Source organism: Puma concolor, chromosome B1, assembly GCF_028749965.1.
Source record: "Puma concolor isolate L17-30 chromosome B1, mPumCon1.1.hap2, whole genome shotgun sequence".
NCBI lineage: Eukaryota > Metazoa > Chordata > Mammalia > Carnivora > Felidae > Puma > Puma concolor.
In genome coordinates, this window is record NC_141670.1 from 173,217,303 (window position 1) to 173,230,394 (window position 13,092).

Below are 13,092 nucleotides of genomic sequence, written 5' to 3' on the forward strand. Positions count from 1 at the left end.
ACATTTTGATTCCTTGGTCCTACCCCAGGCCACTGAGCTAGACCCTCTAGGGGTGGGACCTGGAAATCTGCCTTTATCATAAGCTTTCCAGGTGATTTTGTGCCGAGTAAGTACAAGAGCTGGCACTCTGGTGAAGCTCGTCTCCCTGTCTTGGTTTATATGTTACCTCCTCTCTGGACTCACCCTACTTCTCCTGGGAATTACTGCGCTCATCCCTGAACTTTTTTTGAAAGCCCTTTATTCCATAGGGTCTTTTTGTAGTATTATTAACTGGTGGCATGTCCGTCTCCCTCCTTGGGGCGGGGGGGTCAAGGCCTGTCCCCTTCATTTTGTGTCCTCAGCACCTGGCATAGGGTTCGTACAGGGTGATATTCATTAAATGTTGGCTGAATGAAGGAATAAACCAGTTTCATAGCTGAGGGAGCTCTTAGTTGACTTACTGTCGCAGCAAAGCCAGTACTAGTGTCCCCGGGCTCCTGACGCTCTCTTAGCTCACAGACACTAATTCAGTTCCTCAAGCATTTGTCAGTCTGTTTGCTAGTTTGACTCTCTCTGTCTCTCTCTCTCTCTTTTTTTTTTTTTTTTTTTTTTACTTCTCTGGGTTATGTTTGTGTGATAAACCGTCACTCTATTCTTCTGATAGTGTCACATCCAACAAAACACAGAAAGCATTTTATTTTTTTTTTTTTTTTTTTTTTTTTTTTTTTTTAAACGTTTATTTATTTTTTTGGGACAGAGAGAGACAGAGCATGAACGGGGGAGGGGCAGAGAGAGAGGGAGACACAGAATCAGAAACAGGCTCCAGGCTCTGAGCCATCAGCCCAGAGCCCGACGCGGGGCTCGAACTCACGGACCCGGAGATCGTGACCTGGCTGAAGTCGGACGCTTAACCGACTGCGCCACCCAGGCGCCCCCAGAAAGCATTTTAAAAAGAAGTTTAAAATATGCACATATATATGAATTTAGTGCTCATTAACATTGCCTGGACTGTTCCTTCGTGTTCCAAGATTAAGGTGTTCTGTCTTTTATCATCAAGGCCACACATACAGAGGCTCAAGTCGTGGCAAAAGAGGATGAAGAAACATAATTCATTAACACTTTGTCGTCCATAGGTCCCCAAACTTTTTATTCTTACAAATGGCCTTATTTTTTTTCCTCCATGGAAAAGAGTAGAAGATACGGAAACTGTCACCGTGGGCACCTTCGGGCAGCCAGTCCCTGTGCTAATTGCTAGTGTTCGTAATCTCAGTTTGCCCACACTCTGATGGTGAGGTCGGTTTAGCCCTATTTCATAGACAAGGAGCTGAAGTCACAAAGCAGATGAGAGCAGAGGCAGGGTTTGAATGCGGGCTTTGCTGCAGAACTTCTGAAGTGCCCGTGGAGGTGATGATTCTACCTTCCATCAAAGTCACTACGGAATGTTCGTTCTTTTGCTTTGCTCTCTGCCTGGTTCTCAGCAGGTTCACCTTCCGTGTTTGCTCTCCAGCTTACATTTTGATACCACTTCTTAGAGGCTTTCTCTTCCCCCTCGAACATCCTCAAGAACATGATGTAAGCTTGCTTCCAGCAGAGGAGCAGGGCAGCCTTCCTGTTTGACTTGTGGATTTGCTTTCTAAGATCTCAGAAGAGAAATCAGGAAGAAGAAAACTCTCAGTAGTCAAGGTATACAATTGGATTCCCTTCGTGGGTCCATCCTCACACAGATTCTGCTGTGTGGCCATGAACGGCACCATGCTGAAAGGTCATGGAGGGTCATGATAAGCACCATGCTCCAGGGGCTGGGTCAGTCATCAGGGACACACTGCCTCTGAGGAGCTGAGAGGCTCCACAGCTCTCCCAGAATTCAGCATGGTCACTTTGATCAGGATAAGGGGTACTTCACCTGGTCAAGGTCGAGAGAAGCACCCGGAGAAACCCCTGTAACTGGCACCAGAACACCACTGTGCCAAGATTTAGCTGCATCACCTGCAAGATTATTAGCTGGGGGGACATTGCTCATGGAAAATGATCTCTGTTCTTCCTTCACTGGCCTTTCCCCTGTCAGTCTTGTCCTTCCTAAGGCAAATTGCCCACCTGCCTTTCCCTCTCTCACTGTTTTTCTCTTTGTCTCATCCTTTCTTTCACCTCTCACTCCCACCATGCAGACTGCAGACCGGGATGGCTGCAGACTTTCTGTAGAACCAAACAAGTTCTTTGGGTTGTTTTCTTTAAAAAAAATTATTAGCTGAGGCGCCTGGGTGGCGCAGTCGGTTAAGCGTCCGACTTCAGCCAGGTCACGATCTCGCGGTCCGTGAGTTCGAGCCCCGCGTCGGGCTCTGGGCTGATGGCTCAGAGCCTGGAGCCTGCTTCTGATTCTGTGTCTCCCTCTCTCTCTGCCCCCCCCCCCCCATTCATGCTCTGTCTCTCTCTGTCCCAAAAATAAATAAACATTGAAAAAAAAAATTAAAAAAAAAAAAATTATTAGCTAAAGTGGTGTATTCTCTCTTTAAAAAATTAGATGAGGGGCTCCTGGGTGGCTCAGTCGGTTAAGCATCCAACTTCGGCTCAGGTCATGATCTCATGGTTCATGAGTTCGAGCCCCATGTCAGGCTCTGTGCTGACAGCTCAGAGCCTGGAGCCTGCTTGGGATTCTGTGCCTCCCTCTCTCTCTGCCCCTCCCCCACTCATACTCTGTCTCTCTCAAAAATAAATAAACATTTTTTAAAAATTAGATGAATAGAATATGTAGTTCTTAAAATTCAAGACAGATGGTTTTTATCTTTTGTTGCCCTTAATTTTAAAAAAGGAAAATTACGGTCACTTATACAGGGAAGAGAATTTCTAAAAATGAGGGTTTTTTAATATAGGAGGGAAAAGGGTCTTTTGTCCTAGTCATAACATGTTAGTCCTTATTGAGTTTTGTACTAAAGGGTTTCTTTAATGGTACCCATGTTATTTTAGCTTTTGAAAAATTGCTGTATACGACCTTTGTTTACTTAAATCTGCAAAAGGTGATTTTTGGAAATTTGCCAGCTGACTCATGTCTCCGTAGCATAAGAGCTGGATTCATACAGTCTTAGAATTATAATCAACCTTTATGTTATAGGGACCCAACATCCAAAGGGTAAATACATTAAAAAGAATTGTTAAACCATACACACATACAGAGAACTATTTTAATTAAATGCCAAAGACTCTTCTGAATACTTGTTTTGCAAAAATACTCTTTATTTCTAGTCCCACAGAGTGTCTGTTGAGGATAATTTGATTTCGGATTCCTTTTATCAGACCAACTCTTTTTTTTTTTCCTACAAGAACATAATTACCTGGAGTCTTACTAATTCACCATCTGATATCCTTTTTCAACATTCAACTGAAGTGAAAAACAAATATTGCTCACATGTAAACAGTGATGATGATTTGGGATCAAATAGGCTTGTTTTCCTTTAAAAAAAAAAAAATTCTAGCTCAGAATTCTTGGTATTTCACGTCCTTATCATGAGTACCCCTGCAATGGTGATTCAAAACCTTTCTTGGTTACTGGCCCCTCTGCAGATAATGAGAAAAATTGAGGATCTTCTCCCCTAGGAAACACACATACACAAAACCCCACCCTGATTTCAGGGGGTTCACAGGTCACCTCAGCTGTGTTATTAATTTTCTCAGCAGTGAAAACTGGATGCTGCTTTTGGGGATGGAGGAAGGACAGAGGCAAAGGGTGAGGCAGCATTCCTGCTCTTTTGCTCAACGAAAGACAGATGATTGTTTAAAAAGTAAATATAGTGATCTAAGTCCTACTTTATTTGGAAAACCTGCAGTTCAGATGCTTAGTCCAAAAAGGAGAGTGACAGTGTTAGCAGCTGTCTAATAGTGATGACAAATTTGTATTTGCAGTGTCTCTGCTCTCGTTGAGTCCCATGGAGTTGACTGAACACCTCTTTCAACACCTGGCTCGTTTGAACTTAGCTGCTTTGGCTTTGAGTGGGTGTCAAAATCAGACTAATGTCATGAGCAGAAATTAGGGGTCGCTATTCCCTTCTCATTTTCAAAGAACCTCAGTTGAAGGGACTTAGGTGGAAAGTCTCCATGGTTGATTTATCATCCAAGAAGAGAGGTTATGGGCCTGACACATCAGTGGAACAGATACACAAGGCTGTCCCTGGGTTTTGTGTGCTTCGTTTATTTCCCCAAATGTTAGATGAAAAATATTTGAATATTCACTCAATATAGAAGAAAAGAAAAAGACCACAAACAACATTGCCTGTCGCCTGAGGCGAATGGAAATGGGTGTTCAGAGTCAAAAATCTATCGCAAGCGTTCTCCCAACAAGGCAAGGCTTGGTGCTTTGCTCTGCGATTATGTTTACAGAATCCTTTTGTGATCAAATACTAATTCATGAAGAAGCTTGTGTGGCAAAGAAGCAGAGCTTTTGATGAATTTGAAGAGTTTACATTAGGTTGTGTAGAGCTATTTTTTGTCAGGTTAAATCTCGGCAGATGTGGCCGTCGGGCTGTGTTTTCTTATATCCCTCTTTCCCTCTCATTGTCCTCCTTTTTCCTTTTATGTGAAAATAATTTGAGCCCCAGCTTTTCATGCCCTTGGCCCTGGACATTCCCCAGTTTTCAGATGTGCACATCGACAGGCACCATCCCTAATTCCACCCCCACCTCAAGAAGACAGTTCTGTTTGGTTACCGGAAGAGAGAAGGTTTTCTGTGGAATTAGGTGCACTAGGCATTTAGTATTTGACAGCATATTGTGTGGTTTTAAGGCCACGTGTGGAAGACCACTGACTGCTAATAGTGTTCAGTCGTTTGCCGTGGTAAGTAATGCACACTGCGTCTCTATCCTCCTTGCTCTAGGCTGCAGGTGATAATCTAGACCTAGAGCCGGCTAACAAGCTGCTGGTAGAGTGAATTTGTTCCCTAACCCATCCTGTGAATATCAATGCTAACAACGGTGTCTTGTGTTTTTTTTTTTTTTCTTTTCTTCTTTCCTTTTTTTTTTTTTTAAATCAATGTGCTTTTTCCTATGTGAATAATTATATGTCTAGAAACAGCCATGGAGTGATTTTGCTGTTCTGAATGGGGGAAAGATTAATAGTGACATTTGGAAGGCAAGTATATTGTCAGATTCTAGATCATTTAATATTTCGTCCTTTTTGCATGGCTGTGGCTGTGGCTGTATCTTTTTCTTCTTCATGAATATCATCCATTCTGCAGGGACGCAGTGATGGGGCTTCTTGCTAGGGATGTCCAGCTCACACACATGTTGCCTTTATTTAATGTGTCCCGTTGTGAATGACGGCAAGCCGGTTGCCCCAGGCTCCCCGTTGTCTTGTACGAACCGGGGCTTGCACCGAGCCAGCACCCAGCGGTCCTTGCATGCCCTCTCCTGCCTAAGCTCACATACACTCTCTGCCTCATGCCGGGAGGACTCTTCTCCCTTTTGATATTTGAGGCCATGTCACGGGCCTTCCCCCTTTCCCCATTAACAGGGGTCTATTTTCCTCTAGGATTTGCATGCAGCTACAGTTAACCCGGACCCCAGTTTAAAAGAGTTTGAAGGAGCGACACTCCGCTATGCATCTTTGAAACTCAGGTAGGACATCGGCAGGACCTGCCGCCATGCGTGGCTTCGTGCAGCTGGAGTTTGCAGTAGAATTCTAAGTCCAGTTTTCTGTTTTTCTCTCTAGAAATGCCCCCCATGCTGATGACGACGATTCCTGCAGTATCAATAGTGACCCAGAAGCCAAGGTTCGTACGAAACCTGCTTTTCAGCAGCCAGGTTATATTCTTGCAGCAAAGTAACGACTTTGGAAATGGCTCGGTTTTTATAAACGATCAACCCAGAGCCACCTACGATGTAATTATTCCTCAATCCTCTCTCTTTCCAAATCTCCAACACTTAAAATAAATCCCCAGGAGAAGTTAGGCTTGGGAGGGTCTCCATGATCGTCGAGACTGCCTGCATCTCACTGCATCGGCTCTTTGCACAATGTAGTAGGTTGAAATTATTGTTTGGACGGGTGGGCTTCAGAAGCCTTTAGAGACAAAGCAGCTCTGCCTTGCAGAATGGGAGGCTGACAGGTGGGACAGGACTCCTCGTGCCCGCCTCTCCCAGGACAGCCTCACACCTTTGCTGTCATTTTCGTAAACACAGGCCTGATTTGTGGTAGAAAACGAGAGTAAACTTTTGCTTCTGGACCTTTGGTGGGGCACCAGCAAGGCCACCATGGGCGTATGGCCAGTGCAATTGCACGAGGTCCCGTGCCTGGGGTTTAATGCTGTGTGGTCACCACCTTGAAATTCTTAATCATTTTATCTTTAACTTTGCATTTTTGTAAGTGAAGTCCAACAGGGTCGTGGAGCATGCCCCAGGAAGTTGGAGCTTTGGTTTATGCATAGTCCTGCCGCCTCCCTACCTCCCTGAGAGGTTCTCAACTGCCTGTTCCCCCTCTCCTTGGCACCTCGGGCCTTGCCAAACATCCTCACACCTGCTTCCGTCCAACAGTTACTGGTGCCTTCCATTCCAGTAGGGGCCTGTGAACATGGGGAGGGTTCGCCTTGGGGACACATGCCCCCGTGGCATCTTGAAAAGGGGTGAGAGAGTGGCCTGCCCAGCACAGGCTGACAGCACAGAGGTGTGTCCCGTGGGGGTGAGGCCCTGCCCGTCCACAGTCTAAGCACTAGTGTGCTTGGCACAGATGTCACCATACCCTTAGGGGTCACCTGTCTGCTGTGGGTCACGGTCATGGGAAGAGGGGATTCCCTGTTCCTGGGCAGGGCATGGAGCATCGGCCCAGCAGCTGGTGGGATGGGGGAAGCCCAGAAGGTGATGGTTTGTGGGGGCGTGCAGGGCCCTGGGGCACCTGCGAGTGCCTACACTTAACCCTGCACGTATCCCTTTGCCCAAGGGAGCATGACTTCAAATACCAAGTAAAAAACACCGTAATGAGCGAAGAGAGAGAATGCACAAGAAAGCAAACAGTTTTGTTTCAGTACTTTTTACAGCATTTTCTTCCTGCCTTTTGAACAGGGGCTCTGCATTTTCAATCTTCATATTTCATTTCCATTTGCATGCTGGTCCTGGATATTTTTTCTGAGTCCCAAAGCAGATCTGTGTCTATGAATAAAACAGCAAATAAGTTCCCTTAGTAGTCGTTACATGGGAGACACCGCGCAGTTTGAAAACATTGACTCCTTTGCTGCCATATCGCCATCAATGCTGCGCGAGTCAGGGCTCGCAGCGGAAGCCTCCGCCGATCCTGGTCTGCTCAGCTTCATGCTAAGCACGGTCTCCTAGGATGAAGGCCATTCCAGAGCAAGTGGCATTCTGAACAAGTCCTTGGGCTGCTGCTGACATGCTGGCCTTTTAAAGATAAATTCTGTGGCAGGGAGCGGATGCAGTAAAACAGGAAGACGGGCTGGGAATAATTTGCTTTGCTACCAGGTGTTTTACAAGGCTTATCAGCAAAGGCTGGACAGGAGGGGCAGTGGGCAGCCCCATCTCCCTCTGCCCTGAAGGGCTGGGGAGTGATGGCCTGGGAAATAGAGCGGGCGGGAAGGGGGATGCCCCGGAGGAAGATGGGATTGGTACCAGGAACAGGAGGCCAGGTTGCAATATTACCCAAGTTGTGCTTTCCCTTTTTACCTCTCAGGGGTACCGTTCACTGCATTCTTTGTCTGCCACCTTGCTAGTGCCCACGCCGCTTCCAACGCCTGTTGTGAATTTGTTCATGTTAGTAAGGAGGCTTAGTTTTGTCATAACTCGCCTGAGTTTGAAACAGAGAAGTACATGTGTTGTATTTATTTTAATGTATTTTAAGTTTATTTATGTATTTTGAGAGAGAGACAGAGACCGAGAGACAGAGCATAAGTGGGGGAAGAACAGAGAGGGGGAGAGAGAGAATCCCAAGCAGGCTCTGCATTGACAGCACAGAGCCCGATGTGGGGCTCGAACTCACAAACCATGTGATCATGACCTGAGCTGAAATCAAGAATGAGACATTTAACTGACTGAGCCACTGTGCCTCCTGTATTATTTATTTTATACCCTACTTTGTTCTATATAAGATCTTAGAAGACTTATGAGAACAAAAGCTTTCTTTTTTAAACCACAGAAAATATAAAAGAATAATTAATAAATCTGTCTGTACTGGGACAACAGACAAGAGTCAGAAAAGATTAGGGCAAAGAAAGAAACATGACTTTTCAGATCATGAAACTCTGCACAGTAATGGAGATTGACCTGCAGGTTTATTTTTGTGCCTCTAGGTGATCATTTACATCAAGGATTCTTAGGGTGAATGGCACAAATCCCTGGAAGGACAACTCAGAATCCTAAAAAGATGTTCACAAACTATACGTGCTTCTGACTAACCTCACCCTCCCTAGATTCTGAAGGTCCTTGTGCTGTAGAAAGCCACTGTCATTGTTGAGGACTTAGAGGACATTGGGAGGGCAAAGGGTTTTATAACCCTACAATATATGAATCACACTATGCATGAGGCAAAAGCCTCTCAGTTCATTGCGGTATGTAATGGATTTTCTAGGGCTTCTTTATAAAGTAACTATAAAAATGAATATTGAGTGTTAACTTTTTGCCAGGCATTGTCCTAAAGACTTTGTATCTGTTGATTCTCATCCACAGAAAAATTCAGTGGGCTAAGTATCATTATCTCTAGATTGCAGATGAGGAAACTGAGGCATAGAAAGTTAAAGAGCTAGAAAGTAAATAGAGTCAAGATCTGAGTCCAGGCCATTTAGCTACAGAGCCCACACTCACTAGACTTTGTATAGAGAAAATTCCTTATACATTGCATATTTGAAAGTTGGTAAGAGAATAGATCTTAAAAGTCCTTATCACAAGAAAAAAACCTTTTGTATGTATGGTGATGGATGTTAACTAGACTTATTGTGGTGATCATTTTGCAACATACACAAATGTGAATCATTCTGTTGTACACTTGAAACTTATAATGCTGTATATCAATTATACCTCAATTAAAAAGAAACATTCTCTCTTGGAGCTGTATTTAGGGGCAACCACCAAATGATGTGTCCTCCACAATATTCCAACTCTATGTGGATACGTAGAAATTTGGATTTTGCCAGTTGGTATTTCACAGCATTAGTCACTGGAAGCAAAGGATAAACACCCAAGCAAAACTCATTTCAAGTAAATTGAAAGATTTACTTGATTATAACAGTAATTATAAGAAGATTATAACAGTGTGGACAGAAGATTGTAACAGTGTGGACCAGCTTGCAGCTTGCTGGTCTGACTTGAGGCAGTGATGAACTGTACTCTAGAAGTGGAAGGGATAGGCTACAGGGTTTTCAGACCGTCCCTTAATAGCAGACTTTCAACTAGGCTTATGGTCAAGGTTGGACCTAGATCAGGAGTGGAGATAGGCTGCGTTGCTGGTGATTGGCAGATCCACACACTTTCATTCACCATGCAGATGGCAGGACTGACCTCCCTTAGAGGAAATTGAGGAGTCTGGCTGTGCTTCCCTCCTGGATGCATGGTCACCACCCCCTAAGGGAAGTGAGTGAGGGAAGCCCTGCAGAGAAGGCCAAGCTGTTCTTTCAGAATTACAACTTTATATATATATAAATACACACACACACACACACACACACACACACAAAATTTATTGTCAAGTTGGCTGACATACAGTGTATACAGTGTGCTCTTGGTTTTGGGGGTAGATTCCCGTGATTCATCGCTTACATACAACACCCAGTGCTCATCCCAACAAGTGCCCTCCTCAATGCCCATCACCTGTTTTCCCCTCTCCCCGCCCCCCCCCCCATCAACCCTCAGTTTGTTCTCTGTATTTCAGAGACACTTGGGGTTTGCCTCCCTCTCTGTTTGAAGCTATTTTTTCCCTTCCCTTTCCCCATGGTCTTCTGTTATGAGTGAAAACCTATGATATCTGTCTTTCTCTGACTGACTTATTTCATTTAGCATAATACCCTCTGGTTCCATCCACATTGTTGCAAATGGCAGGGTTTCATTCTTTCCCATTGCCAAGTAGTATCAGAATTACAACTGTTTTAAAATCCAGCGGCCCTAAGTGAAATTATTTTTTTACAAATTTTGAAAAAGTCACTGAGTTGAGCACTGACTTCAGTGAAGTCACTTTGGAGGTGCCCCGACAACACACACACATACCCTCTGTCTGCCACCTGCCTGATTAATGCCACCTGGGCCAGCTAAGAAGCAGAAGTGGCCAGACCCACATTTTCCAGATGTTCAGGATCTTTTGTGGAAGTAAGTTCCTTCTTCAGATAACCCTTCATGTTCCTTCAGTCTGCCAAAGACCAGGAAACTGAGTGCCCCCCCTGCCCAGGTAAGCAGAAAGTATCCTTTCTTTAGGGGGAAAAAAAAATTAATTGAATGTGCCATGGAATTGTAAATATAGCCCTTGAGAACTGATTACTAAAAAGTTATTACAGACGATGTCTGCCTTCCTAAATGAAACTTACATGCTAAAAAAATAAATATCATTTTAGGCTGTTAGGATGTAGGTACGTACAAACCCTCTCTAGCTATTCTCAGTCTGGCCACCTTGATAATCATTTGTTGGGTGAAACCTCTATAAATAGCAGTGGCAACATAAAATGACGCCCCCCCACCATGCACATATGCATCCCCTAGACATGCTTCACCTCCCTCCCACCCTCCACAAAGAGCAAAGTATTTTTATTTATTTTTTTATTTAAAAAAAAAATTTTTTTAACGTTTATTTATTTTTGAGACAGAGAGAGACAGAGCATGAACGGGGGAGGGGCAGAGAGAGAGGGAGACAGAATTGGAAGCAAGCTCCAGGCTCTGAGCCATCGGCCCAGAGCCCGACGCGGGGCTCGAGCTCACGGACCGCAAGATCGTGACCTGAGCTGAAGTCGGACACTCAACCGACTGAGCCACCCGGGCGCCCCAAAGAGCAAAGTATTTTTAAAACTCTGAAAATGTTTTTTGAGACTGCTTAATTTTTAAAAAAAAATTTTTTTTTTTTCAACGTTTATTTATTTTTGGGACAGAGAGAGACAGAGCATGAACGGGGGAGGGGCAGAGAGAGAGGGAGACACAGAATCGGAAACAGGCTCCAGGCTCTGAGCCATCAGCCCAGAGCCCGACGCGGGGCTCGAACTCACGGACCGCGAGATCGTGACCTGGCTGAAGTCAGACGCTTAACCGACTGCGCCACCCAGGCGCCCCGAGACTGCTTAATTTTTTATACAGTAATTTTTTTGGTAGTTGATAGCAGTGTATATGTGTGTATAGAATTCCAAGCTCTTTTTTTTTTTTTTTTTAAGTTTGTTTATTTATTTTGAGAGCGAGAGAGCATGAACAGGGGAGGGGCAGAGAGAGAGAGAACATCCCATGCAGGCTCCGTGCTGTCAGCACAGAGCCCAGTTTGGGGCTTGAACTCATGAACCATGAGATCATGACCTGAGCCAAAAGAGTCGTACCCTTAACTGACTGAGCCATCCAGATGACCCCTGAGCTCTTTATTTAACTTTTTATTTTAAAATAATTCTAGATTTATTGAAGAGTCACAAAGATTGAGTTCTTATATACCCTTCACCTAGCTTTCCTTAATAATGTCTCCATAATCATCATACAATTCAAACTAATAAATTAATATTGATACCATATTATTAACTAAACTATAGACTTTATTCATAATTTTTCTTTTTTTTTTTTTTTCCACTAATGTCCTTTTTTTTTGCTCCAGGACCCAATCTAGGATATTATGTGTCAAGAGCTCTTTAAAAATTATTTCATGGGGCGCCTGGGTGGCTCAGTCAGTTGAATATCTGACTCTTGGTTTTGGATCAGGTCACAATCTCACTGTTTTGTGAGTTTGAACCCCGCATCTGGCTCTGTGCTGGCAACGCAGAGGCTGCTTGGGATTCTCTCTCTCTCTCCCTCTCTGTCCCTTCACTGCTCATGCTGTGTCTGTCTCTCTCAAAATAAATAAACTTAAAAACTTTTTTTAATTTAAAAATTATTTCATATATTCCTTTCCATAATTCTCAGATTTCCCATTTGTTAACTCCATTAATATAATATTCCATTTAATTAATAGTACCATAATCTGTCTAGACACCCAGTGGGCATAGGAGCACCTTCTAGCCCTGCAAAGCAGAGAGCTACAACTTTATAAAAATAGGTGACTTTTTTTTTCTTTATTTATTTTCAAGATTTTATTTTTAAGTAATCCCTACACCCAACATGGGGCTCAAACTCACGACCCCAAAATCAAGAGTCACACGCTGTACTGACTGAGCCAGCCAGGTACCTGAGACTTTTTTTTTTTCTTTTAAATTACTGCTTTGGTATAGCTTGCTGAAACTGGTATCACCAGGTCAAAGGCTGTCAGTTTATGGCTCTGTCACCTACTGCAAAATTGCTTTTCAGAAAAGCTACAACAGCACGTAATTCCACCAGTAATGTCCTAGAATATACCTCTTCGTTCACTGCCTGCTTTACTCTAGCCTTTGCCATTCTTATTTATTCACCCTCGTTTTATGCATGTGAGTTACTCTGTCCTCTAAAATTTCCCCTTCTTAAATTATAGAGAAAGAGCATTGCTTTATGAAACTCTCTGTTCCTGTCCATCCTTGCCTGTTTTTTCCTCTTTGCTTGTTTAAATAAAAACTTTATTTTGAAATAATTTTAAATATACAGAAAAGTTGCAAATATAATAGAGTTCCCAAATCCTCTTCCCCCAGCTTACCCTGGTGGAATAACCATAGTACATTTGTCAAAACTGAGAAATTAACATGGGCACAAAATGATTAACTGAACACATTTGTTCTGATATTACCAGTTTTTTCTTCTAATGTACTTTTTCTCTTTCAAGACCTCATTTCGGGGTACCATATTGTGTTTAGTTCTATGCATTTTAAATTCAAAACTTTATTCATTATTGTAATCTTAAGTATTTTTCTCTAATTATTTTTTCTCTCTATTTTGTGTTACTTTTCCATGTGAAAAAGGGTTTAAAATTCCTGTTACACAAACCTTTTGGAGATAATTGCCTCTTGTGCTTCATTTTTTCAGAAGGCAACTCCTTGCCGTATTTGGGCAGCCCGGT

At 43.5% G+C, this 13,092-nt stretch overlaps 1 protein-coding gene across 10 annotated transcripts in view; it reads left to right on the forward strand.

Annotated features, from left to right (window-relative positions):
• APBB2 (amyloid beta precursor protein binding family B member 2) overlaps positions 1–13,092 on the forward strand; it is a 384,721-nt gene that overhangs the window by 263,576 nt on the left and 108,053 nt on the right. For 7 of the 10 annotated variants that reach the window (XM_086705182.1, XM_086705181.1, XM_086705179.1 and 4 more), the window contains 3 exons: positions 5,032–5,094; positions 5,494–5,579; positions 5,674–5,734. In XM_086705182.1, the coding sequence (XP_086561308.1) occupies positions 5,032–5,094; positions 5,494–5,579; positions 5,674–5,734 (210 nt within the window). The remainder of the gene's footprint in view (positions 1–5,031; positions 5,095–5,493; positions 5,580–5,673; positions 5,735–13,092) is intronic. The other 3 variants (XM_086705187.1, XM_086705186.1, XM_086705185.1) reach the window with 1 other exon arrangement.